This window comes from Myotis nattereri (genome assembly GCF_964212035.1).
Source record: "Myotis nattereri genome assembly, chromosome: 6".
Taxonomy (NCBI): domain Eukaryota; kingdom Metazoa; phylum Chordata; class Mammalia; order Chiroptera; family Vespertilionidae; genus Myotis; species Myotis nattereri.
In genome coordinates, this window is record NC_138081.1 from 9761264 (window position 1) to 9780936 (window position 19673).

The 19673-nt window shown below is 56.0% G+C and overlaps 1 protein-coding gene across 1 annotated transcript; it reads left to right on the plus strand.

Annotated features, from left to right (window-relative positions):
• Positions 1-8035: 8035 nt before the first annotated feature.
• On the plus strand, positions 8036-18676 carry PI16 (peptidase inhibitor 16). The gene is made up of 6 exons (XM_081094936.1): positions 8036-9528; positions 13728-13949; positions 16010-16119; positions 16368-16456; positions 16898-17581; positions 17765-18676. The coding sequence occupies exons 1-6, from the start codon at positions 9358-9360 to the stop codon at positions 17884-17886; spliced, it is 1398 nt and encodes a 465-aa protein (XP_080951062.1). The 5' UTR covers positions 8036-9357; the 3' UTR covers positions 17887-18676.
• Positions 18677-19673: the final 997 nt, after the last annotated feature.

Consider the following 19673-nt stretch of genomic DNA (forward strand, 5'->3'; position numbering starts at 1 on the left):
AGGAGACCAACGGCTGACCCTCCTGCTGGGAGACACGAGTCCCGTCCTTGTGTCCACGCAGCCCACGTGTGCCACTCAGGTGCCCTGGTCGCCGTCACCATCCTCCATCCTCACAGACACTCTGCGCGGGTCCTCGCTGCCATGGTGACCGGCCTGCAGCCAGCTAGGAAGGGTCGGCACAAGCCCCGGCGCGGCTGGTCTCCGGCTGGCACACTCACCTCGTGGGTGTCCCTCTCGCTTGCCCCACCACTGCCCCCACATTCTGCCCCCATGTCCCTTCCCACAGGCTCCCCCGCAGCAGCTCCCTGACCAAGCCGGCCCCCCACTCCTAACGAGGGCCTGTGCCTCATGGGTCCCCCGGCCAGGACCGGGCAGCTGTGCTCTGCAGGGAACGGTCTGCACCAGAAGCCGGTGGCCCCGGGGAGGTCTGGGCCAGGCGCCCAGCCCGCGAGGCCGAGGCTGCTGGCCGCAGCTCTGGGCTTGCTGAGTCTGGCACTCAGAGGCAGAGGGAGCCCTGGTTATAATCTGGGGCTTGCAGTGTGCCAGGCCCTTCTCTCTGGGGCAAGACATTGCAGTCCCCCACCCGGGGGTGGATGCCCTCTCCACAGAGCCCCTCAGTGCCATCCCGGAGCCATGACCCCAGGCCAGGAGCTGAGGGGTCCTGTCGGCCCTGCTGAGCCCCCGGCCCTGCCCCTCTCCACCTGCGTGGAGCAGCCGCCGCCTGTGTCCAGTGCTTTACCCATTAATGGCATTCGTTCATTTTACGGACTCGCCCCGGCCAGCCTCTGAGGCAGATGGCATTACCCCATTGTACATAGGAACACAGTGAGGTTTGAGGGCGAGGATTTGTTCAGCGAGCGAGTGACAGGCTTAGAGTCTGCATGGGGCGCGCCTGCTGCCTCCTCAGAGCTCTGACCGGCTTTCCCTCCCGTCCTCTGGCTCTCCTCCTGCCTCTCTCTGCACCTCCATCCGGGTGTCCCCCACCTCTGTTCTCTCCTCTTGCTCCCTCTCCCCCCGACCCCCGAGAAGCACAAAGGTGGGCTCGGGTGCAGCTCTGTGGCTTCTGGTTGAGTGAGCTCCGTGTCCTCAGGAACCCGTGGCCCATCCAGGCGACTCCCTTCCCGGGATCCCCCCCCCCCCCACAGCCTCGGGGGAAACTGTGTGAAGAGGGTCCCTGAAACTGCTCCAGGGGAAAGAACTCTGGGAGGGCTCCCAGACTTTCCAGGACTGGGTGTCACTTTAGTTCGAGGCAGGAGTGGCAGGAAGCAGGGCCGGGTGGTAGGGCGACGGGGTCAAGGGAGGCAAAGGCAGGGGACACCTCCCCACGCAGGACGGTGTGAGGCACGTGGGGGAGCGAGCGATGCCTCCAGTCTCTGGCCCCTCACACACGCACCCGCTGACAGCAATGACTGGCCTTGGGGGGGAGGGGGGCAGTCCCAGGTGGCGCCCCTGTCATTCTCCCCATCAACGGGAAGTAGAGGCCTGGGGAGGGCAAGCCTGTGCTTCGTTCAGGAGGAACCTGCCCGAAAGCCGGGTCTGAAAACCAGGAGGGCGTTTGCCAGCGAGGGCGGCGCGGGGTGCGGGCAGGAGGCCTGGCGTTGTGTTCTCCATGGCCCGCCAGAACCACCGTCTTCTGCACTGGGCCTGGACAAAGGTCTCACAGGGTCCATGCTGCTGCGGCCCAGGTTTGGGGCTCACGGTGGTGGAGCTAAAGACTCTGCCATTGTCAGACCCTCCAGTGGCTGCGACTGCAAAAGCCAAGCTTCCGGGGGTTGGGCTCGGGCCGGTGACCTTTGGTTTCCAGGAGAACAGAACGTGGTCTCCAGCAGTGTGCCCGCCGCACGCATCCCTACGGAAGACACGCTGAGCTACAGGGTGAGGTGGACGCAGGAGAAAACAGCCACATCTCGGCCGAACCGTGCCGCGGGCCCGAGGTTCAGGCGTGTCTCTGAGACCAGCTGTGACCTGCTGTCCGACCTGGGGCCCGGCTGCGTGAATGACAGCACGGGGACTGCCTGGAACACTCTGTGACCATGGAAAGTGGGGGCTCTAAAGGTATGGAGCGAGTTGGAGAAATTACTTATGACAAACAATCAGAGAAAAAAGCCAGAACCAACATTCCCCAAGTGCTACTGTTCCACTCAGGACACACACACAGAGAGAGAGAGAGAGAGAGAGAGAGAGAGAGAGAGAGAGAGAGAGAGAGAGAGAGAGAGAGAAGAGAAGAGAAGAGACCGGGCGACCAGCCAGGACGGGTTTGCTTTTGTAAGACGTCCATTACAAACCAATCGCTTTGTAAAATACCATGAAAATAAAAGACAGGCATACATCCATCAAAGGACTATTTTACCAAATATCCTAAAAACTCAAAACTCAATAGTAAAAAAAAACAACACCCCACAACAACTCAGTCAGCACATCGACCCAGGAACCAAGAGGCCGCCAGTTCGATTCCCAGTCAGGGCACCTGCCGGGGTATGGGCTCGATCCCTAGTGGGGGGCGTGCAGGAGGCAGCCAATCAATGATGTTCCTTTCTCATTAACGTTTCTATCTCTCTATCCCTCTCCCTTCCTCTCTCTCTCTCTAAAAAAATAAATCAATAACAACATATTTGTAAAAAAACAACAAAGCAATCTAATTAGAAATGGATGAGTCATGAGCAGACACTTCACCAAAGCGGATGGTAAGTAAGTGTTCGTCATCCTTATTCCCTAGGAAATGTGACTTAAACCACAGGGAGCTCTCACTGCACACCTGTGCAATGGCTGCGTCCGTTTCTGAGGGCTGCCTCATAAATTGAGTGGCTTCAAATCATTCTCCCACGGTTCTGGAGGCCGGAGTCTGAAATCCAGGTGCTGGCAGGCCACGCTCCCTCCTGCCTCGCCTCTTCCAGCTCCTTGAGCTGCTTGCGATCCCGGTGCATCTCCGCTTGTAGCTGCATCAGCCCAACTCTGCCCCTTTGTCCTCCAGCCGTCTTCCTGTGTCTGCGCCTTCACAGGGCCTTCTTATATGGACACCAGTTATTGGGTTTAAGGCCCGCCCTGAACCCTGTGTACCTTAACTTAATTGTATCTGTAAAGACCCCTTTTCCAAGTAGGAGCCCATTCATATCTTTACAGGGGACTTAATTCAACCCACAGTGATGGCTAAAATAAAAACTAGGAATCAACACAAGTGCTGACAAGGGTGTGAAGGAGCTAGATCAGGGGTGGGCAAACTATGGCCCACGGGCCGTATCCGGCCCGTTTGAAATGAATAAAACTAAAAAAAAAAAAGACCGTACCCTTTTATGTAATGATGTTTACTTTGAATTTATATTAGTTCACACAAACACTCCATCCATGCTTTTGTTCCGGCCCTCCGGTCCAGTTTAAGAACCCATTGTGGCCCTTGAGTCAAAAAGTTTGCCCACCCCTGAGCTAGATCCTCATCCACGGCGGCTGGGAAGCAGTCTGCAGTTCACCACGGGACCCCGCGTCGAATTCTCAGCGTTTGTCTCAGAGGAAGCAAAACCCATGTTCACACAAAAATCCATCCACAATGTTCACAGCAGGTTTATCCTAACAACACAAACTGGAAACAACCCAAATGTCCTTCAGCCAGTGAGTGGCTAAACAAACTGTGGTACACGTCTATACCGTGGGATACTATTCCGCCATATAAACGAGTGAGTTATTGATACACGCAGTGACCTGGATGGATCCAAGGGCGTTTATGCTTAGAGAACAAGCCAGTCTCCAAAGGGTGCATGCTGTACGATTCCATTTATATAATCATCGTCTCTTTTTTTGTAAATCTTCACTTAAGAATATGTTTTTATTGATTTTAGAGAGAGAGGAAGGGGGGAAGAGAGAGAGAGATGAGAGAGAGAGAGAGAGAGAGAGAGAGAGAGAGAGAGATGAGAAAGAAGTATTGATCAGTTGCCTCTGTATGCTTCCTGACCGGGGATCAAACCTACAACCTAGGTGTGTGCCCTTTTGGTGAATGAGAAAATACTCCACCAACTGAGCCACCCGGTGGGTCATTTATACGCTATTTCTGAAATGATGAAAGTACAGGATGCAGAACAGAGTAGTGGTTGCGGGGACAGGGTTAGGGGTGGGGGCCTGACAATAAAAGGCTAGCAGGAGGGAGTCTCTCTAAGTTCTGTATCTTAGTTTTCATGGTGACAACACAAATCTGAGATCAAATGGCACAGAACTGCCCTAACTGGTTTGGCTCAGTGCATAGAGCATTGGCCTGCGTACTAAAGGGTCCCAGGTTCGATTCCGGTCAAGGGCATGTACCTGGGTTGCGGGCACATCCCCAGTAGGAGATGTGCAGGAGGCAGCTGATCGATGTTTGTCTCTCATTGATGTTTCTAACTCTCTATCCCTCTCCCTTCCTCTCTGTAAAAATCAATATATATACACAACAAATGGCACAGAACTACACACACACATACGTATATGTGCACACAGGTGAGTGGAATCTCAATGAGGTCTGATATCAGTGAACAGAAATCATTGTCAGTTTTCCTGTTTGATATTGTGCCAGAGTTCTATTAGGCGTCACCATTGGGGGGAAGCTGGGTAAAGGGATCCTTGGACTCGATGTGTTATTTTTGTGACTCTCCGTGAGTCTAGTTATTTCAAAATAAAAAGTTTAAAAATTGATTCTTAGAAAAATGAAATAGAAAGCAGATTTTAAAAGGCCCAGTTTTTTAAAAAAAATACATTTTTATTGATTTCAGAGAGGAAGGGAAAGGGAGAGAGAGAGAGAGAAACATCAATGATGAGAGAGAATCATTAATCGGCTGCCTCCTGCACGCCCCCTACTGAGCCCACAACCCAGGCACATGCCCTTGACCAGAATCGAACCCAGGACCCTTCGTCCGCAGGCCAATGCTCTATCCACTGAGCAAAACGCAGGTAGGGCAAAAAGGCCCAGTTTTTCCGTCACAGATTCGGCAGACATCAAACACCCATGTCAGCTTGCTGAGGGGTTTCTCGGTGCTCACTGTTAGTTCCCACACCTGCTGTGCGGAGAGCAGTGACCATCGTCTGGCAGGAGAGAGAGGCACCTGCTCAAAGGCTAGAAGCCAGCACAGCGGTGGAATTCCCCCTCGTTGCCGTCAGTGTTTGTGGCGGAGTTCTGCTGTTCAAGTGGAACGTGGTCTAAATTCAAAATAAAATACATATTCCTCTGAGTCAGAAAACGTGCAGATCAGTAGATGTCAGCCACAGCCAGGCCCCATGTGCCCGGTTTTGTCATCTCTTGCTCCCTCTCCCCGCCCCTAACTGCCTGTCTTCCATTCCTCTCTTCCCTGTCGGCTCACCTTCAACCGCCCTCTGCAGGGGCAGGTCAGGCTCTGGCCCCACCCCTTGCCACTGCTCCCCTCACCACACGCTGGGGAAATCACTTCACCTCTTGCGTGTGTGGGGATTGCAAGGCCCACCTGGGGGCTGTCATGAGGAGTCGCCCCCAGGGCGAGGGAAGGTGCCCAGGCCGAGCGGGGCTCTCTGGCTGCACACCCGTGGTCCCCAAACACTCTCGCAGGCTCTGGTCTTAACTAGTCTTTGTTCCCAACTCACCTTCCCTGTCAGGCAAACCAGGCTCCTCCTCCTCCTCTGCCTCCCCTGTCCACAGCCATGCGCCCCCACACCAGCATCCTGCCTCCCACAGGTGTGTCCTCCCCTCCAGCTTCAGCCTCTGCGACAACCTGGGGCCCCGTAAGCTCTTCCCTCATCATAATGATAGTGAACACATTCCACTGGCTAACTCCCTGAGCACTCGGTATGTGCCAGGCACCATCCCACGCCCTATCCATGTACTAACTCATTTCATGCTTTCACTCCTCCTGCGAGATAGGTTCTGTTCTAAGCCCACTTTACAGGTGAGGAAACTGAGGCTAGCAAGCAGGGAAATAACTTGCCCAAGGCCACCCGCTGGTAAGCCCCACGCTCTTATCCACAGCACTATCTGCCGTGCGGCCTCCTGCTTCATGGCAGCAAGAACTGGGCTGTCGTACTCAGCAGCTCAGCACCCGGCTCTGTAACCCTTTGCTGAGAGAGTGAATGAGTGAATGAGTGAATGAACGGATGCTGCCCGTTGTGCTCGGCTTATAAAGCTATTTCCCTCTGCTGCAGAGAAGCCAGGCGAGGCATGAGGGTGGCACCAGGGCAGCCGGCAGCGCCAGTGACTGCTCTGCCCAGTGGCTTCTGAGCACCCTGTCCCTCGCCCCGCTGAGTCCAGCACCTCCCAGGCCAGGCCTTCAGCACCTTAACTCCCTGTGATGTCCATATTTCCTTCTAAAGTCTTCCTATTTCATCCTCAAGACCAAGCTTCAGGGACTCACCACGTTCTCTTGTCCACAGAGAAAGATCTCCATCTTGCAGCTTCAGTGGCCGAACGCCCTGGGAAGCTGCCCAGCGAGCTGCTGTAGGTCTAACCTGCTTTCTCTTAGTCTTCTCTCCTGCACTCTGATGTTCCCCAGTATCTTCTCCTCTTCCCCGCAGACCAACCCATTTTCCTGCACTCTTCTAATTCGCCCCCGTGCTATGCTACACTCTGCCTCCTAAATCTTTCTTCTCCCTTTTTCAGCTACCCATGTATTTCCTTAATCATCTATACATATAAAAGCCTAAGCGACCGGCCAACCGTGGACCATTCGACCGGTAGCTATGACACACACTGACCACCAGGGGGCAGATGCTCAATGCACAGGCATGGAAACATGGAACAGAATGATGAATCTCAGAGGGAAGGGAGGAAAAGGGAGGGTGGAAAGAAATTAGCCAAAGATCTTATATGCATTCTAGAGGCCCGGTGCATGGATTCATGTACCGGTGGGGTCCCTCAGCCTGGCCTGTGGGATCTGGCCGAAACCGGCAGTCCAGCATCCCCAAGGGGTCCCGGATTGTGAGAGAGTGTAGGCCAGGCCAAGGGACCCCACTGGTGCATGAATCTGTGCACTGAGCCTCTGGTTTTAAATATAGTTATCTGAAAATCTTCTAGATTGTTCTATTATCTCAAATTTTGGAGACAGAAATCTTCCTGTTTGTATTGTATGCCATTGCTCATGGTAGCTCAGTTCCTCATGTGTTTTTATAATTTCTGACTGTGAGCTAAAGCTGGGGATTTTTTCCCCTCATGGATGGCCCAAGCTGGGTTGTGAAAGCTCCCTCCAGATATGATTTTGCCTTTGTTTCTGTTGAAACTACCCCCTACCGCTACTCAATTCACCCTACTATGGACCAATTTAAGAATCCCCAAGTTATTATGAGTGTTGTTGTAAAATATACATAGCATAAAGTTTAATATTTTAACCATCTTCTGTGAACAGTTCAGTGGCATTAAATCCATTCACATCGTTGTGCAATCATCACCACCATCCATATCGAGAACCTTTTATGTTGTTGTTAATTCTCCCCTGAGGATATTTTTTCCATTGATTTTTAGAGAGAGTGAAAGAGAGGGGGAGAGAAACAGAGAGAGAGAGAGAGAGAGAGAGAGAGAGAGAGAGAGAGAGAGAAAGGGAGAGGGATAGAGATAGAAACATCAATGAGAGAGAAACATCACCCATCAGCTGCCTCTTCCACGCCCCCTACTGTGGCTAAAGCTGCAACACAGGCATGTGTCCTGGCCGGGAATTGAACCAGTGACCTCTTGGTTCATGGGTTGACGCTTAACTGCTGAGCCACACCAGTCGGTCATGTCTTTTCGTAGTTTTTCATGAAGGAGTCTTTTGCCTCCTTAGTTAAGTTTATGCCTAAGTATTTCACTCTTTTTATTGCTATTATAAATGGAATCATTTTCTTTTTAAAAAATAATATATTTCTTCAAACTTCCAATTGCTTTTTTTAATTGATTTTTAGAGAGAGGGAGGATAAGAGAGAGAAACATTGATTTGTTGTTTCACTTACTTATGTGTTCTTTAGTTGTGCCCTGACCCGGGGATCAAACCCGCAAACTCGGTGTCTCAGGACGACGTTGTAACCAGCTGAGCTATCCGGCCAGGGCTGGAACTATTTTCTTAATTTTCTTTTTGGAGTGTTCATTGTTGTGTATAGAAACACAACTTCTTTTGTGGGTTGGTTTTGTATTGTGAGACTTTGCTAAATTTTTTAATTAGTCCTAATCGTCTTTTTGTGGTTGAATCCTATTATTTTGTTTTTGCTTTTGTTTTTACTCAGAGACCTGAGCAGTGACAGGCTTTATTGCATCTTCCAAAGCCAGTAAACAGACTTCTTCCTGGTCCCCATTCACGGAGCGTGCAGGCTTCGCGGATCCCAGCCGCGCGCCACAGCACTAACCAGCTGCCTGCCTCGTGAAGGCCAAGACCTCAGCCCCGCCCTGCATGGTCGCCTCGTCCAAGCACTTGCCCACGGGGCCTCCCTCCCTCCAACACCCTCCCCTCAGAGCCCCTGCTCATCAGCTCATCACCCCACTGCGTTTCTGCTCTCTGGATTTGAAAAATGAACATATTCTATTTTCTGCATATTCCGAGCAGGAGTGACCCCAGCACCCCACTTCCAAAGGCGCACCTCAAGCCCCGGCGTTCCCAGAGAGCACATGGGAGCCTGGGAGCCGGCATCCTATCCGCAGACAAGCCCTGCGGCAGGACCCAGCTGGAGAGGGACGCAGCCAGTCCCTCCGCCAGTAAGCAAGCGTCTGCCTCCCCCTGGGGCTGGGCGCCGGCCAGGCTCCTGCCGTGTGGGTGGTGGTTGTCTACTGTTACAGAGGGCCTACTACGTGCCAGATACCGCCCTGGGTGCTTTATGCGTATTCGATCTCATTTCACCCTGCTGCCAGCCCTGCGAGGCACGTATGATTACTGTCATTGATTCAGTTCAGGAAGTTGCCAAAAACACAGCTAGCAAAGCTGCAGAACCAAGATTCAGACTTAGTTTGGCTCAACCTTTACCAAACACACCTCGTCTTCCTCCATCCTTCCAACGCCACCTGTGCCTTCCTCTTCTCGTCCAGTCCTCTGGGGTGTCTGTGCGGGCTCCCTTCCTCCGCTCTGTCCTCAGCACCCGTGGGTGTGACCTCTGCAGAGGGTGCTGTGCTGGGGGCCCAGGAGGACCTGTCCACCAGGAGGGATGGGCTGTGGCACTCCCAGGGTGCTTGGCCTGAGCCCCGTTACTGAGAGAAGGGAGGCGTTTGCCCAGGACTCCGAGGGGAGTTCCATCCTGGGAGTGAACCCAGCCCTGGTCGGGACCCAAGCACCCAGCCCTCCCCGAGACATTGTGTGAGCCGGCTGGGCGTCCAGACAGCCCCTCCCGCCGCCCCAGCCAGGGTGGTGCTTGTGTGGGAGGGACTTTAAATCCAGCTGCCAGACCCCTGGACAGCAGAGGCAGAGAGGGCTGGCCACCATGCACAGCTCCCGCAGTCTCCTGGCGCTGCTGCTGCCGCCGCTGCTCTTGCTGGGGGCCACCCCGGGGCCCGCCGGAGCCCTCAGTGACGAGGAGAGACGCACGATGGTGGACCTGCACAACCTCTACCGGGCCCAGGCGTCCCCACCCGCCGCCAACATGCTGCAAATGGTGAGTGTGGTCAGAGGCGCCCACCTGCCAGGACTGAAGGGGTGCTGGGCCGGGCCCCCCACCAATCCCTCCCGTCCCTTAGCCAAAGCTGTCTCAGAGGCTCACCTCTCCTGCCAGTGACAGAGTCTCTGAAATTATATGACTCACAGGCCCCATGGCAGCCCCATTATAGCGACGAGGACGCCGGCTTAGGGGACAGGGTGGGCCTTCAGGGGCTGGCAGGTCACTAGCCGACAGAGCCGGGCCTGGGCGCCCCAGCTCCCCTCCAGTGGCCCTTTCCCAGCACTTCCTAAGATGCATGTGTAGCTGGGGTGGGGGTGGGGACACCTTGGTGACAACAATCTTTCAAGGAGGGGAGGAGAGGAAGCAGGGCGGCAGGAGCACGGCGCTGAGGTGGGCTAGCACAGGAAGTAGGCGGGGAGGACTCTGTCAGCCACTTGCACGACCCAGGGCTTTGGGCGAGTCCCTTAACCTAGGAAGGACCCTCAGTTCCTCTTCTGTGAAGCCAGGCTATAACTGGAGTCACACGTGTATCAATATGGCCTGAGTCTCGTAGATGGGATTTTGAGTTGGTGTGAAAATGAAACCTCAGCCCTAGCCAGTGGTGCTCAGTGGTTAGAGTGTTGGCCCATAGACTGAAGGGTCTCGGGTTCAATTCCAGTCCAGGGCACATCCCTGAGTGGCAGGCTTGATCCCCAGCCCCAGTCGGGACGGCAACCAGTTGATATGTCTCTCTCTCATCGATTTTTCTCTCTCTCTCTCTGTCTCTCCCTCTCCCTTCCACTCTCTTTAAAAATCAATGGAAAAATGTCCTCCGGTGAGGATTAACAACAAAAAAGAAAGAAATCTCAAACACATATATATTAGGATATAGTTACATGAAGTTTGAAAATGTAAAAAATACTGTTATATACAGGTGGCAACACGTGCTGATGGAGTAAACATCCATGGACAGCCTGCAGAAGACAGAGCCATTCAGGGGGCGGTTACCCTGTCACAGAGGGAGGGTTAGCTGACGGCAGTTAGGGCAGGATGTGCACCGTCAGGATGAGAAGAGATTAAGTGAGAAACTCACTCCTTCCTGCTCTCCCTGAGGCCTGGACTGGCCACCCCCTCCAGCCACCCTCAGGCAGCCTGGCAGGTTGATGGGCAGTGTCCAAGGAGCCATAACTGGCCCCCGAGAGCAAGGTCACTCTGGGGACCACAGCAGCAAGCCTGGGGGTCCGAGACCGGCGTTTTAACAGTCGAGTCCAATCTGGCAAAGTGACTCTGGCGGCCCCTTTACCGTCAAAGGCCTGTTTCCTGATCTATCACGAGGGGCTGGCAACCCTGCCCAGCGGGCCAGACAGGAGGACACAGGAGAAAGATCTTGGGGGGCTCTACAGACACACACAGCACCGCCATTCAGGCCCTGTCGGCCGGGGCCACCAGGGGCTGCAGACACAAACCGGGAGCCTGGTACCAGCTCTGCCAACAACTCTGCCTGAGCCCCTGAGTTCATCGTTGGGTCCCAGTTTCCCCGTCTGCAGAACCTCAATGCCCCCGAGCCTTGCTGGCTGAGGCTGGGGCTACGCAGGCTGGGAGCTGCTTTGCCTGCAGAGATGGGCCTCAGTGGGGCAACATTCCTGGAAGCAGCTGGGCACTGGGGGGCGCACGGCTCAGGTGCAACTCTGCAGTGGTAAATGCAGAGACTCTGGAGCCAGAAGGCCTGGGTTCAAATCTTTTTTTTTTTTTTTTGTAATATATTCTTATTGATTTCAGAGAAGAAAGGAGAGAGAGAGAGAGAGAGAGAGAGAGAGAGAGAGAGAGAGAGAGAGAGAGAGGGAGAAACATCAATGATGAGAGAGAATCGTTGATCGGCTGGCTCCTGCACGCCCCACAATGAAAGATGGAGCCTGCTACCCAGGCATGAGCCCCGACCAGGAATTGAATGAGGACCTCCTGGTTCACAGGTCGATGCTCAGCCACTGAGCCACGCCAGCCAGGCTCAAATTTTCACTTTGCCATTTATTAGCTGTGTGGCCTCAGCCAAGTTACTTAGCCTCTCTGTGCCTCAAACCTCCTCATCTGTGAACTGGGGATGATAACAGAACAGTCCCCTTGTAGCGTGGTTGTAAGGATTAAATGAATAAACATGTGGAAGGCACTTAGAACAGTGCCGGACAATGAGTAAGTTCTCAGTAAGTGTTTGATGAACAAAAGGGAATGCTCGGGGGTGAGGCGGGTGGGGTTCCTGTGGACTCTTCTCTCTCTCGCAGCCTCCGCATCGTTACCACCAGAAGGTCCCGTTCTCCTACCTCCTCCCCGATCTCTTGGGCACAACCTGACTCAGCCTGCCAGTTCTCCCAGGACTAAGCCTCTCCCTCTTCCCAGGCTCGGGCTGCACTGGCAGGATGGACGGCCCAGCACACAGGCCTCACCCCCCTGGGAGCCCCGCACTGGCTGCGAGAGCCCAGGACAAGGCTCCAGCCCCGAGAAGGCCCTCTGTGTGCCTGGCCCCCCTCTGCCTCCAGCCTCCGCTCCTGCCCACCTTCTCCTCCAGTCACCGAACTGCTTGTCTTTCCCCAGAGCACTGCTCCTCCCTCCACGCCTCTGCTCACGCCCCGCCTTTCTCTCGGGTCACCCTCTCCACAGGCCAAGCCTCACCTGAGAACTCTCGGCTACTGTCTCCTTCCCCGCCTTCAGGTCGGGCTAAATGGCCCTCTTTGGTGCCTCGTACTACCCCTGGCGTATCTGTCATTCACCACATGGCGGGCCAATTAATGGCTTATGACGATGTGAATTTGGGCTTCTTGGTCCTATAGCTGCCTCAGGGCTGGCACGGTGCCCAGGACTGTTGACTGACTGAGTGAGTGAGTGAGTAGATGAATGGACTTGTTTTCACACGATGACCATGTGGCCAGTGGGGGCGGGTGCTGTGACTCCTAAAACTCCCCAGGGGTCTCTGGACCGCTGAGAAGCCTTAAGTCCCAGGGCAGTGACTCTAATGGTGGGACTCCAGGCGTCTAGTCAGAATGGGAACGAGTGGGCTCTGCAGCAGAGATTGCCTTAAGCAGGGTCCTGTCTCGGTCGTCAATGGTTGACAGACCCCTGCTGTGCCGGCCCTGTGCCGGCGGTGGGGGTGCGTCCCTGCCCCACCTGAAGGAGCGTACAGTCTAGTCTGCGGCCCAGCAGGCCATCCCCGTGCCCTGGCCTTGTCCCCAGCACCCTGCCCCTTCACCACTCCCCACCTCCCACTACGGCCAGAGTTTGGGAGGACCGCGGGGACCAGTGATTTGAGACAAAAAGTCCCAGAGAGGGAAAGGGATTCACCCAGTCACGTAGCCAGGCTGTCCCAGCCCAGTGCTCCCATCCATGCCCCCGGCAGCGGCTACGGAGAACCGTGTGAGCATGGGCAGTGGGTGTGGACACAGCCCCCTCTCCTTAGAGCCGCCCCAGCTCTCGTGCTTTATGGCTGCCTGGCTCCCACAGCTGGATGGGCCCCCGGAGGGTGGAGCGAGAGTTGCGGCCAGGCAATGGTTTCCAGGAGAAGCCAGAACCAAGTTTAATGGGATCCAGGCCTCCCTCCTCAGCCCTTTGGTCAGATGCCTTGTTAGTCCCTCTTCCCACCCACTCTGAGGGGTGCCCCCAGCCGGGGACACAGAACCTCAGAGGCCCCCTCACCGAAGTGCTGTCCGCCTGCTGTCACACGCGGTCCCCCGTGGAGAACTCTGCCTTTGGGAGGGGACATGCTTTGGCCGCTGGGGCTCTCGGTGAGCGTCACTCCACACTGGACAGGTGTGGTCCTCGGAGCAGCTCAGGCAGCCCTGGGAGGTGGGCAGGGGCCTCGCTGCCAAGTTTCACTTGGGATATTCATATTACACTGTCCCAAACCTGACCTCATTTCCTGTTCCCAACACCCTGTGAGAATTCAGAAAGACTAGGCAATCGGTCCGAAGTCACACAGCTGGTGAATGGCCCCAGGTGTAGCCAACCCCACCACCGGTGGTGGCACTCACCCCCCTCAGAAGCCACCAGGAGCGAGACCTGGGCCAGATCCCAGCCAAGACTCACCCAGCAAGGAGGGGAGGGTCTCCGGTCTCCATGGGCCCCGGGGAACCCCACCTTCTCCTCCTCCTGGCATCGGGGCATCCTCCCCTCGCCCCCCGGGTCCCCTTCGCCTTCCCTGAGCCCAGGTGTCCTCGCCTTCCTTCCTGCAGAGGTGGGACGCGGAGCTGGCCGCCTTCGCCAAGGGCTACGCTCAGCAGTGCGTGTGGGGCCACAACAAGGAGCGCGGGCGGCGCGGGGAGAACCTGTTCGCCATCACGGACGAGGGCATGGACGTGCCGCTGGCGGTGGAGCAGTGGCACGTGGAGCGCGAGTACTACAACTTCAGCGCCGCCGCCTGCGAGCCGGGCCAGATGTGCGGCCACTACACGCAGGTGTGAGGCCGAAGGTCGGCGGGAGGGCGGGCCGGGCGATGGCCGATGGGGATGGGCGATGGGGATGGGCGATGGGTGATGGGCGATGGGCGATGGGGATGGGCGATGGGGATGGGCGATGGGCGATGGGCGATGGGCGATGGGGATGGGCGATGGGGATGGGCGATGGGGATGGGCGATGGGGATGGGCGATGGGCGATGGGCGATGGGCGATGGGCGATGGGGATGGGCGATGGGCGATGGGGATGGGCGATGGGGATGGGCGATGGGCGATGGGCGATGGGCGATGGGGATGGGCGATGGGGATGGGCGATGGGGATGGGCGATGGGGATGGGCGGGGCCTGTGGGCAGTGGGCAGGACGGAACCGCCTGTCCCATCACCCCCTACCCCCACTCCTGCGAGTGCCTTAATTCACACTCTAAGCCCCGTTAGACCCTTCATAAAAGTCGTCCTTCCCCAGTTATTAATGAGCGTCTAGACCTGACAAAGTCTGCTTCTCAAACCCACTAAGCCATGTTCAGTTCATAAAAACCACAATCTGAAAACGAGGCCGCCCCTCGGCCTCCCGGAGGCTGGGTGTCTCCGAGCCCTTTCTGCCCGGTAGTTGCGGCACAGGCGTCCGACCAAGCTCGAAGCAGCCAGTCCTCGGGCTTAGGGCACCGCTTTGCCCCGGCAGCAAGGACCCCCACTTCTGCCTTCTCGCTCACCGTCCCTCTGTTGTCACGTCTCATGGTGTCTAAGTCGCTGCTTCTAATCTGCCAGAGACAAATAAAGCAAATAGATAATTTTGTTGTTTAAATTTTCATTTGCTTTTAAAAACTACGTAAGGAAGAGCAAATTGTCATGGAGGGAAGGTTTCGGGGGCCTCTGAGAGCTTGTCCCTGCCTCTCGCAGTCACTTTTGCTTATGGATTCTCACTGCATTTTGAAAGTTTGAGTTTGCAGATAAGAGGTGTCAGGGTGTGTGTTGGGAGGATAACATCAGGTTCCTGAATTCTCTTTTTCCTCCTCCCAATGCTTATTTGTTGTTCAACAATAACACAAAGACAAGTTGTTTTTTTTTTAAAGACAAAAATAAACCAACCTCTTCCCACCCATATCCACCAATTCCATTTTCCAGTGCCTCGTTTGAGGGGTATTTTTAGTGCTAATCTTTAGGGCAGGAAATCCCAACATCACCCGCCTAGATCAGGAAGTTATGAGGGTGCAGCAGCCCTCCTCTGTACCCTGCCACCTCCCCCCCGCCCCCAATCTTCCACAGGGATTGCTGTCAGTGCCCAGCAAGAGTGGGGCTGCCCTGCCTCACCCCAGCGTTCTCCAGGGCTGAGTGCACGTGCACTTGCTCATTTCTGCCTGGGAGATGCTCAGCAGTGGTACCTGGGGGACCTTCAGCTGATTTAAGCAAAGACCCCCGTCCTGGGGGGGGGGGGGGGCGGCAGTGCAGAATCCACAGGCAGAGCCAGAACTCACAGCAAAAACCGGCCAGTTTGCGAGGCTCCTGGGCAGGCGAGGCTGAGACATAGCGAGGGGAGCTGCCGGGCTCCGCCCACGGTGGTGCAGGAAGATTGTTTTGACTCCCAGCAGCCAGGAGGCCCGTACTCAGAGACAGCAGGCCCCTGTTTCCTTGTCATTTGGGCAAGTCTCACTTCCCAGGTGGCTTCTCCTGTTTCTTTCCTTGGAGTTTGCTTGTTGCTGAGATAAGATTCTCCCATTTGAAATGAATTCCTTTGGATAGACCCCTTGTTAAAAAGCAAGAGCCCCTGGGAACAGCCCACAGGAAGCATTCACGAGGGTATATCCAAAGGGGTGGTTTTCACAGGGAGAGAGGCTTGGTGAGACAGTGGCTGGCAGGGGAGAGTCGTCTGTTCAGGACAAGCCCACCACCCCACCCTACCCTGGCCCCGTGCTCAGAGTTTTGTCCTTAAGCTGCATGTCATCAGGGGCTTGGATCTTACTGGCTGCAGGGTTGCTCCTCTCCCCACCTGCAGAGGCTGGTCAGAGAGGCACCAGCCAGGGGCCGCTCCTTCCATGCTAAACTGCTGGTTTTGCCCTCCTTCAGGTGGTCTGGGCCATGACAGACAGGATTGGCTGTGGCTCCCACTTCTGTGAGAAGCTCCAGGGCGTTGAGGAGACCAATGTCCATTTACTGGTTTGCAACTATGAGCCCCCGTGAGTCCCAGGGAGCCGTTCGGGTGGGCAGGGCCAAGCGGAAGGCTGGGTTGGACACAGTCTAAAGAGGTGGGTGGGGGTATCTGGAGCCTGGGCCCTATCTGCCCCTGGGGGAGCTGTGAGGGCACCTGTAAGTCTGCTCTCATTGGTCCAGCCAATGGGTTGGGGCACTTCCGGTCTAGGTGTGTGTTTAAGGGCTAGGGTTGCGAGGGACCCCCAACCCCCAGCATCCTCCTCGCCTCCTGCAGGGGGAACGTGAGGGGGAGGAGGCCCTACGAGGAGGGGACTCCGTGTTCCCAATGTTTCCCGGGGTACCGCTGTGAGAATTCCCTCTGTGGTGAGTCCGGGATGGGGTGGGGAGGGGGAGGGAGAGGGAAGGTGGAGCCCCTGAGCAGTGCCTGGACTGGGGAGGGGCCCAGCGGGACGCGACCTCCAGGGGCCCTCGCAGGCCCACCCCATCCGGGTTCCCAAGCCCGTTTTGCTCTCCTTGCACAGCCATTTTGACGCCCTCTCATTCCAAGTGAACGGATTTCAGCCCTTGCAGCAGAGGGTAACGCCCCATAAGGAAGGGGAGGCGGGCAGATGGGAAAAGCCAGGTGGGCGGGCTGATCGGTGGGCGTGTTAGCAGCTGGGATCCAGCTGAAAACTGGAAAGGCGAGTGCAGAGAGAGGAAGTCTTGGACAAGGAGGTAGTGGAAGAGCAACTGTGAAGTAGAATTTATTATCAAAGGGATACGGGTCCTGCTTGGAGCACTAATGCCAGGCCTTGTCTCTCTTAGCAGAACCCATGAGCTTCCCAGAGGAGGATCAGGAGGTGCCTCACCTGGAAGATGTAGAGGCCCCACCTTCCCTGGCAACGGAAACCTCAGGCTCGAGGAAAGGGGGGACCTCCTCTTCCCTGGCAACAGAAACTCCATCCTTCTTGGTAACAGAGGTCTCAGGCTCCCTGGCAACCACGGCTCTACCTACTGTAGAGACCAAGGCCCCATCTTCCTTAGCAACGGAAGGGCCATCCTCCATGTCAACTGAGGCTCCACCGTCCTTCCCAACTGAGTTCCCTTCGTTTTTGGAAACTCACAGCCCGCTCTCCGTGGGTGAGGGAACAGCTACCTCCCCCAAAGCGACCCATGATCCCATCTCAAAAGGGGTAGACCAAGAGGCCAGCAAGACAAGCACGCCCTCCAAGAGCCCAGAGAGTTCTCTGCACCTCCAGGTGTCCCCAACAGGGACACAAGGGCTGCCACCCCACTCCCAGGAGGAGGGCAAGGCTGAGGCCAAGTTGCCTTCGTCCAGCGAGGTCTTGGCCTCAGCTTTTCCAGCCCAGGAGGAGCCAGATGAGCGGCAGGCCACGCGGGAACGCAGCGGGCACATCTTCTCCAAGTCCCTGCCCAACTTTCCCAATACATCTGCCACCGCTAATGCCCTGGGCGGGCGAACCCTGGCCCTGCGGTCGTCCTTGCCAGGTAAGGCCTGTAGTGTCCATCCTACCTTCCTTCCGGAGTCCAGATTGTCACCAGGAGGGACATGTCCCCTCCGAATAGGAGCTGCCTCCTGGCTGCTGGGCCCCACCTGCATGCGTGGTGGGGTGGGTAGGAGGTCAGGCAGAGTGGTCTCCAGGCCGAGGCAAACCTTTTCCCTTCCTCTAGGTGCAGAGGACCCTGAAGGGCCTGAAGTCCATTCAGGGCTGAACTCGGGCCCTGGTCACATCTGGGGCCCTCTGCTGGCTCTGTTGCTACTGCCTCCCCTGGTGTTGGCTGGAATCTTCTGAGAAGTCACTACTCAAAGGCGAGGCCTGGTAAGGGGACCTGGCCTCATGCCTACTCTGGATCCTCCTTCTCCAAGTGAGAGGCCACATCTTCCCAGGCAGGTCCTGCTCTGTGGCCCAGCAGCCACCTCCAACCCAGCTTCTGGCACTGTCCCAGGAGTGCCCCTGCCCCGGGGTGGCCCGCCCCTCAGCTATGCAGACTGAGCAGTGTTCCCGTGGCCGGGGCCATGACCTTCTAGGGACAGAAGATCGCGGGGCTCTCCAGGAACCCCTTGGCCCTTCCCAGACCCCTGGCCTCTTCCTGGAGACGTCTGAGCCCCAGGCTATTCCCAGGAGTGCCTCCTGCCTTCCCAGGCTGAGGAGGTCAGCTGCCCTTCTGCCATCTCCCCCACCCTGTCCCCAGCCCCCCAGATAGAATGCTTCTTGGCTGATAGCCCTCTGGAAGGGAAGGCTGCAGGGCATGCGCCTCACCCAGACATCTTGCCTGGCTGCCAGTGAGCTCAGGTTGCTGCCCAATGACTGCATATCTGACCTGGACCCCTCTGATGTCAGTCCAGGGGTGAGGGGGGATTCTGGGGAGATCCCCGCCTGCCTGGTCTGGGTTGACTGCCTCTTCCAGGAAGGCGTTCTCCCAGAGAGCCTTCCTCTCCCTACTTGCTGTGTAGCTGGCGGGGGTGGGGTGGGTGTGAGGGGCAGATGGACGAGCCCCACCTGGTGGGGTGTTATGGGTGGGGCAGGCAGAGACCAGGAGAGGGAAGCAGCCCCTGACTCCTAATAAAAGCCTGTGTAAGAGTATCGTCTCCATGCTTGTGAGGGCAGGTGTCCCTGAGGAGGCTCAACACCTCCCCTACCAACCTGTGGCACCCCTCTACCCCCAAATACTCCGTTTTGTCCTTTGGGGCACCCTGCCTTTCTTTCATATCGCCACCCCCTCAAATCTTCATGTTGCTGGCAGGAGGGTAAGGGGCCAAGGGCACTGGGCTGACTCTCCAGCTCCAGGACTCACCAGTGGGGCCAATGGGGCTCTGTGCCCGGGGTCAAGGAGTGCCATGCAACCTCTTCTCGGGGGGCTGCTACCAGCCCCTCTGGGACACAAGGTCAGAAAGAGAGCTCATGCCAAGCCCTGGTGGTTGGAGGAGTCCTGAGAAAGGCCGAGTCCCAGACACTGCCCGGGGAGCACAACAAGATTGTGCAGAAGTGCAGTGAGGCAGGAAAGCCATACTAGGCGGGCAAGTGTGTGTGCAGGGCCAGCAACAGTAGGCGGCTGAGGGCGACTGGATGCCAAGCTGGTGTCGGTGAGGGGCAGAGCGACTGTCTCCAGGCCAAAGCCAGTGTCCGCAGTTAAACAGGAAGCATGCAAGTCAGGCCACAAATGCCCGCCTTTCACATATGTATAAAAATATGCTAGAGTGTATCTCTGTTAAGATATAACTCACATAACATAAAATTCACTCATTTCAATTGTACCACTCAATGGTTTTAAGTGCATTCACAGGGTTGTGCAGCCATCACCAAGGTCAACTTTAGAATATATTTATCACCCTACAAGAAACCCCACACCCGTTGGCAATCACGTCCACTTTTCCTCCAAGCCCCCTTCCCCCAGTCCTAACACACCACTAATCTATTGTCTCTATGGACTTGCCTATTCTGGACATTTTGTGTAAATAGAATCATATGCCACCTGGCCTTTTGGTCTGGCCTTTTCACGCAGCATAATGTTTTCAGGATTCCTCCATGTGTAGAATAGAGCAGTACAGTACATCATCCTTTTTTATTACCAAGTAAAA

Coding starts and splice junctions, on each gene's coding strand:
- PI16 (XM_081094936.1), top strand. CDS start 9,358: ATGCACAGCTCCCGCAGTCTCCTGGCGCTGCTGCTGCCGCCGCTGCTC. Junction 13,950..16,009: donor TGTGCGGCCACTACACGCAG/GTGTGAGGCCGA, acceptor GCCCTCCTTCAG/GTGGTCTGGGCCATGACAGA. Junction 16,457..16,897: donor CTGTGAGAATTCCCTCTGTG/GTGAGTCCGGGA, acceptor TGTCTCTCTTAG/CAGAACCCATGAGCTTCCCA.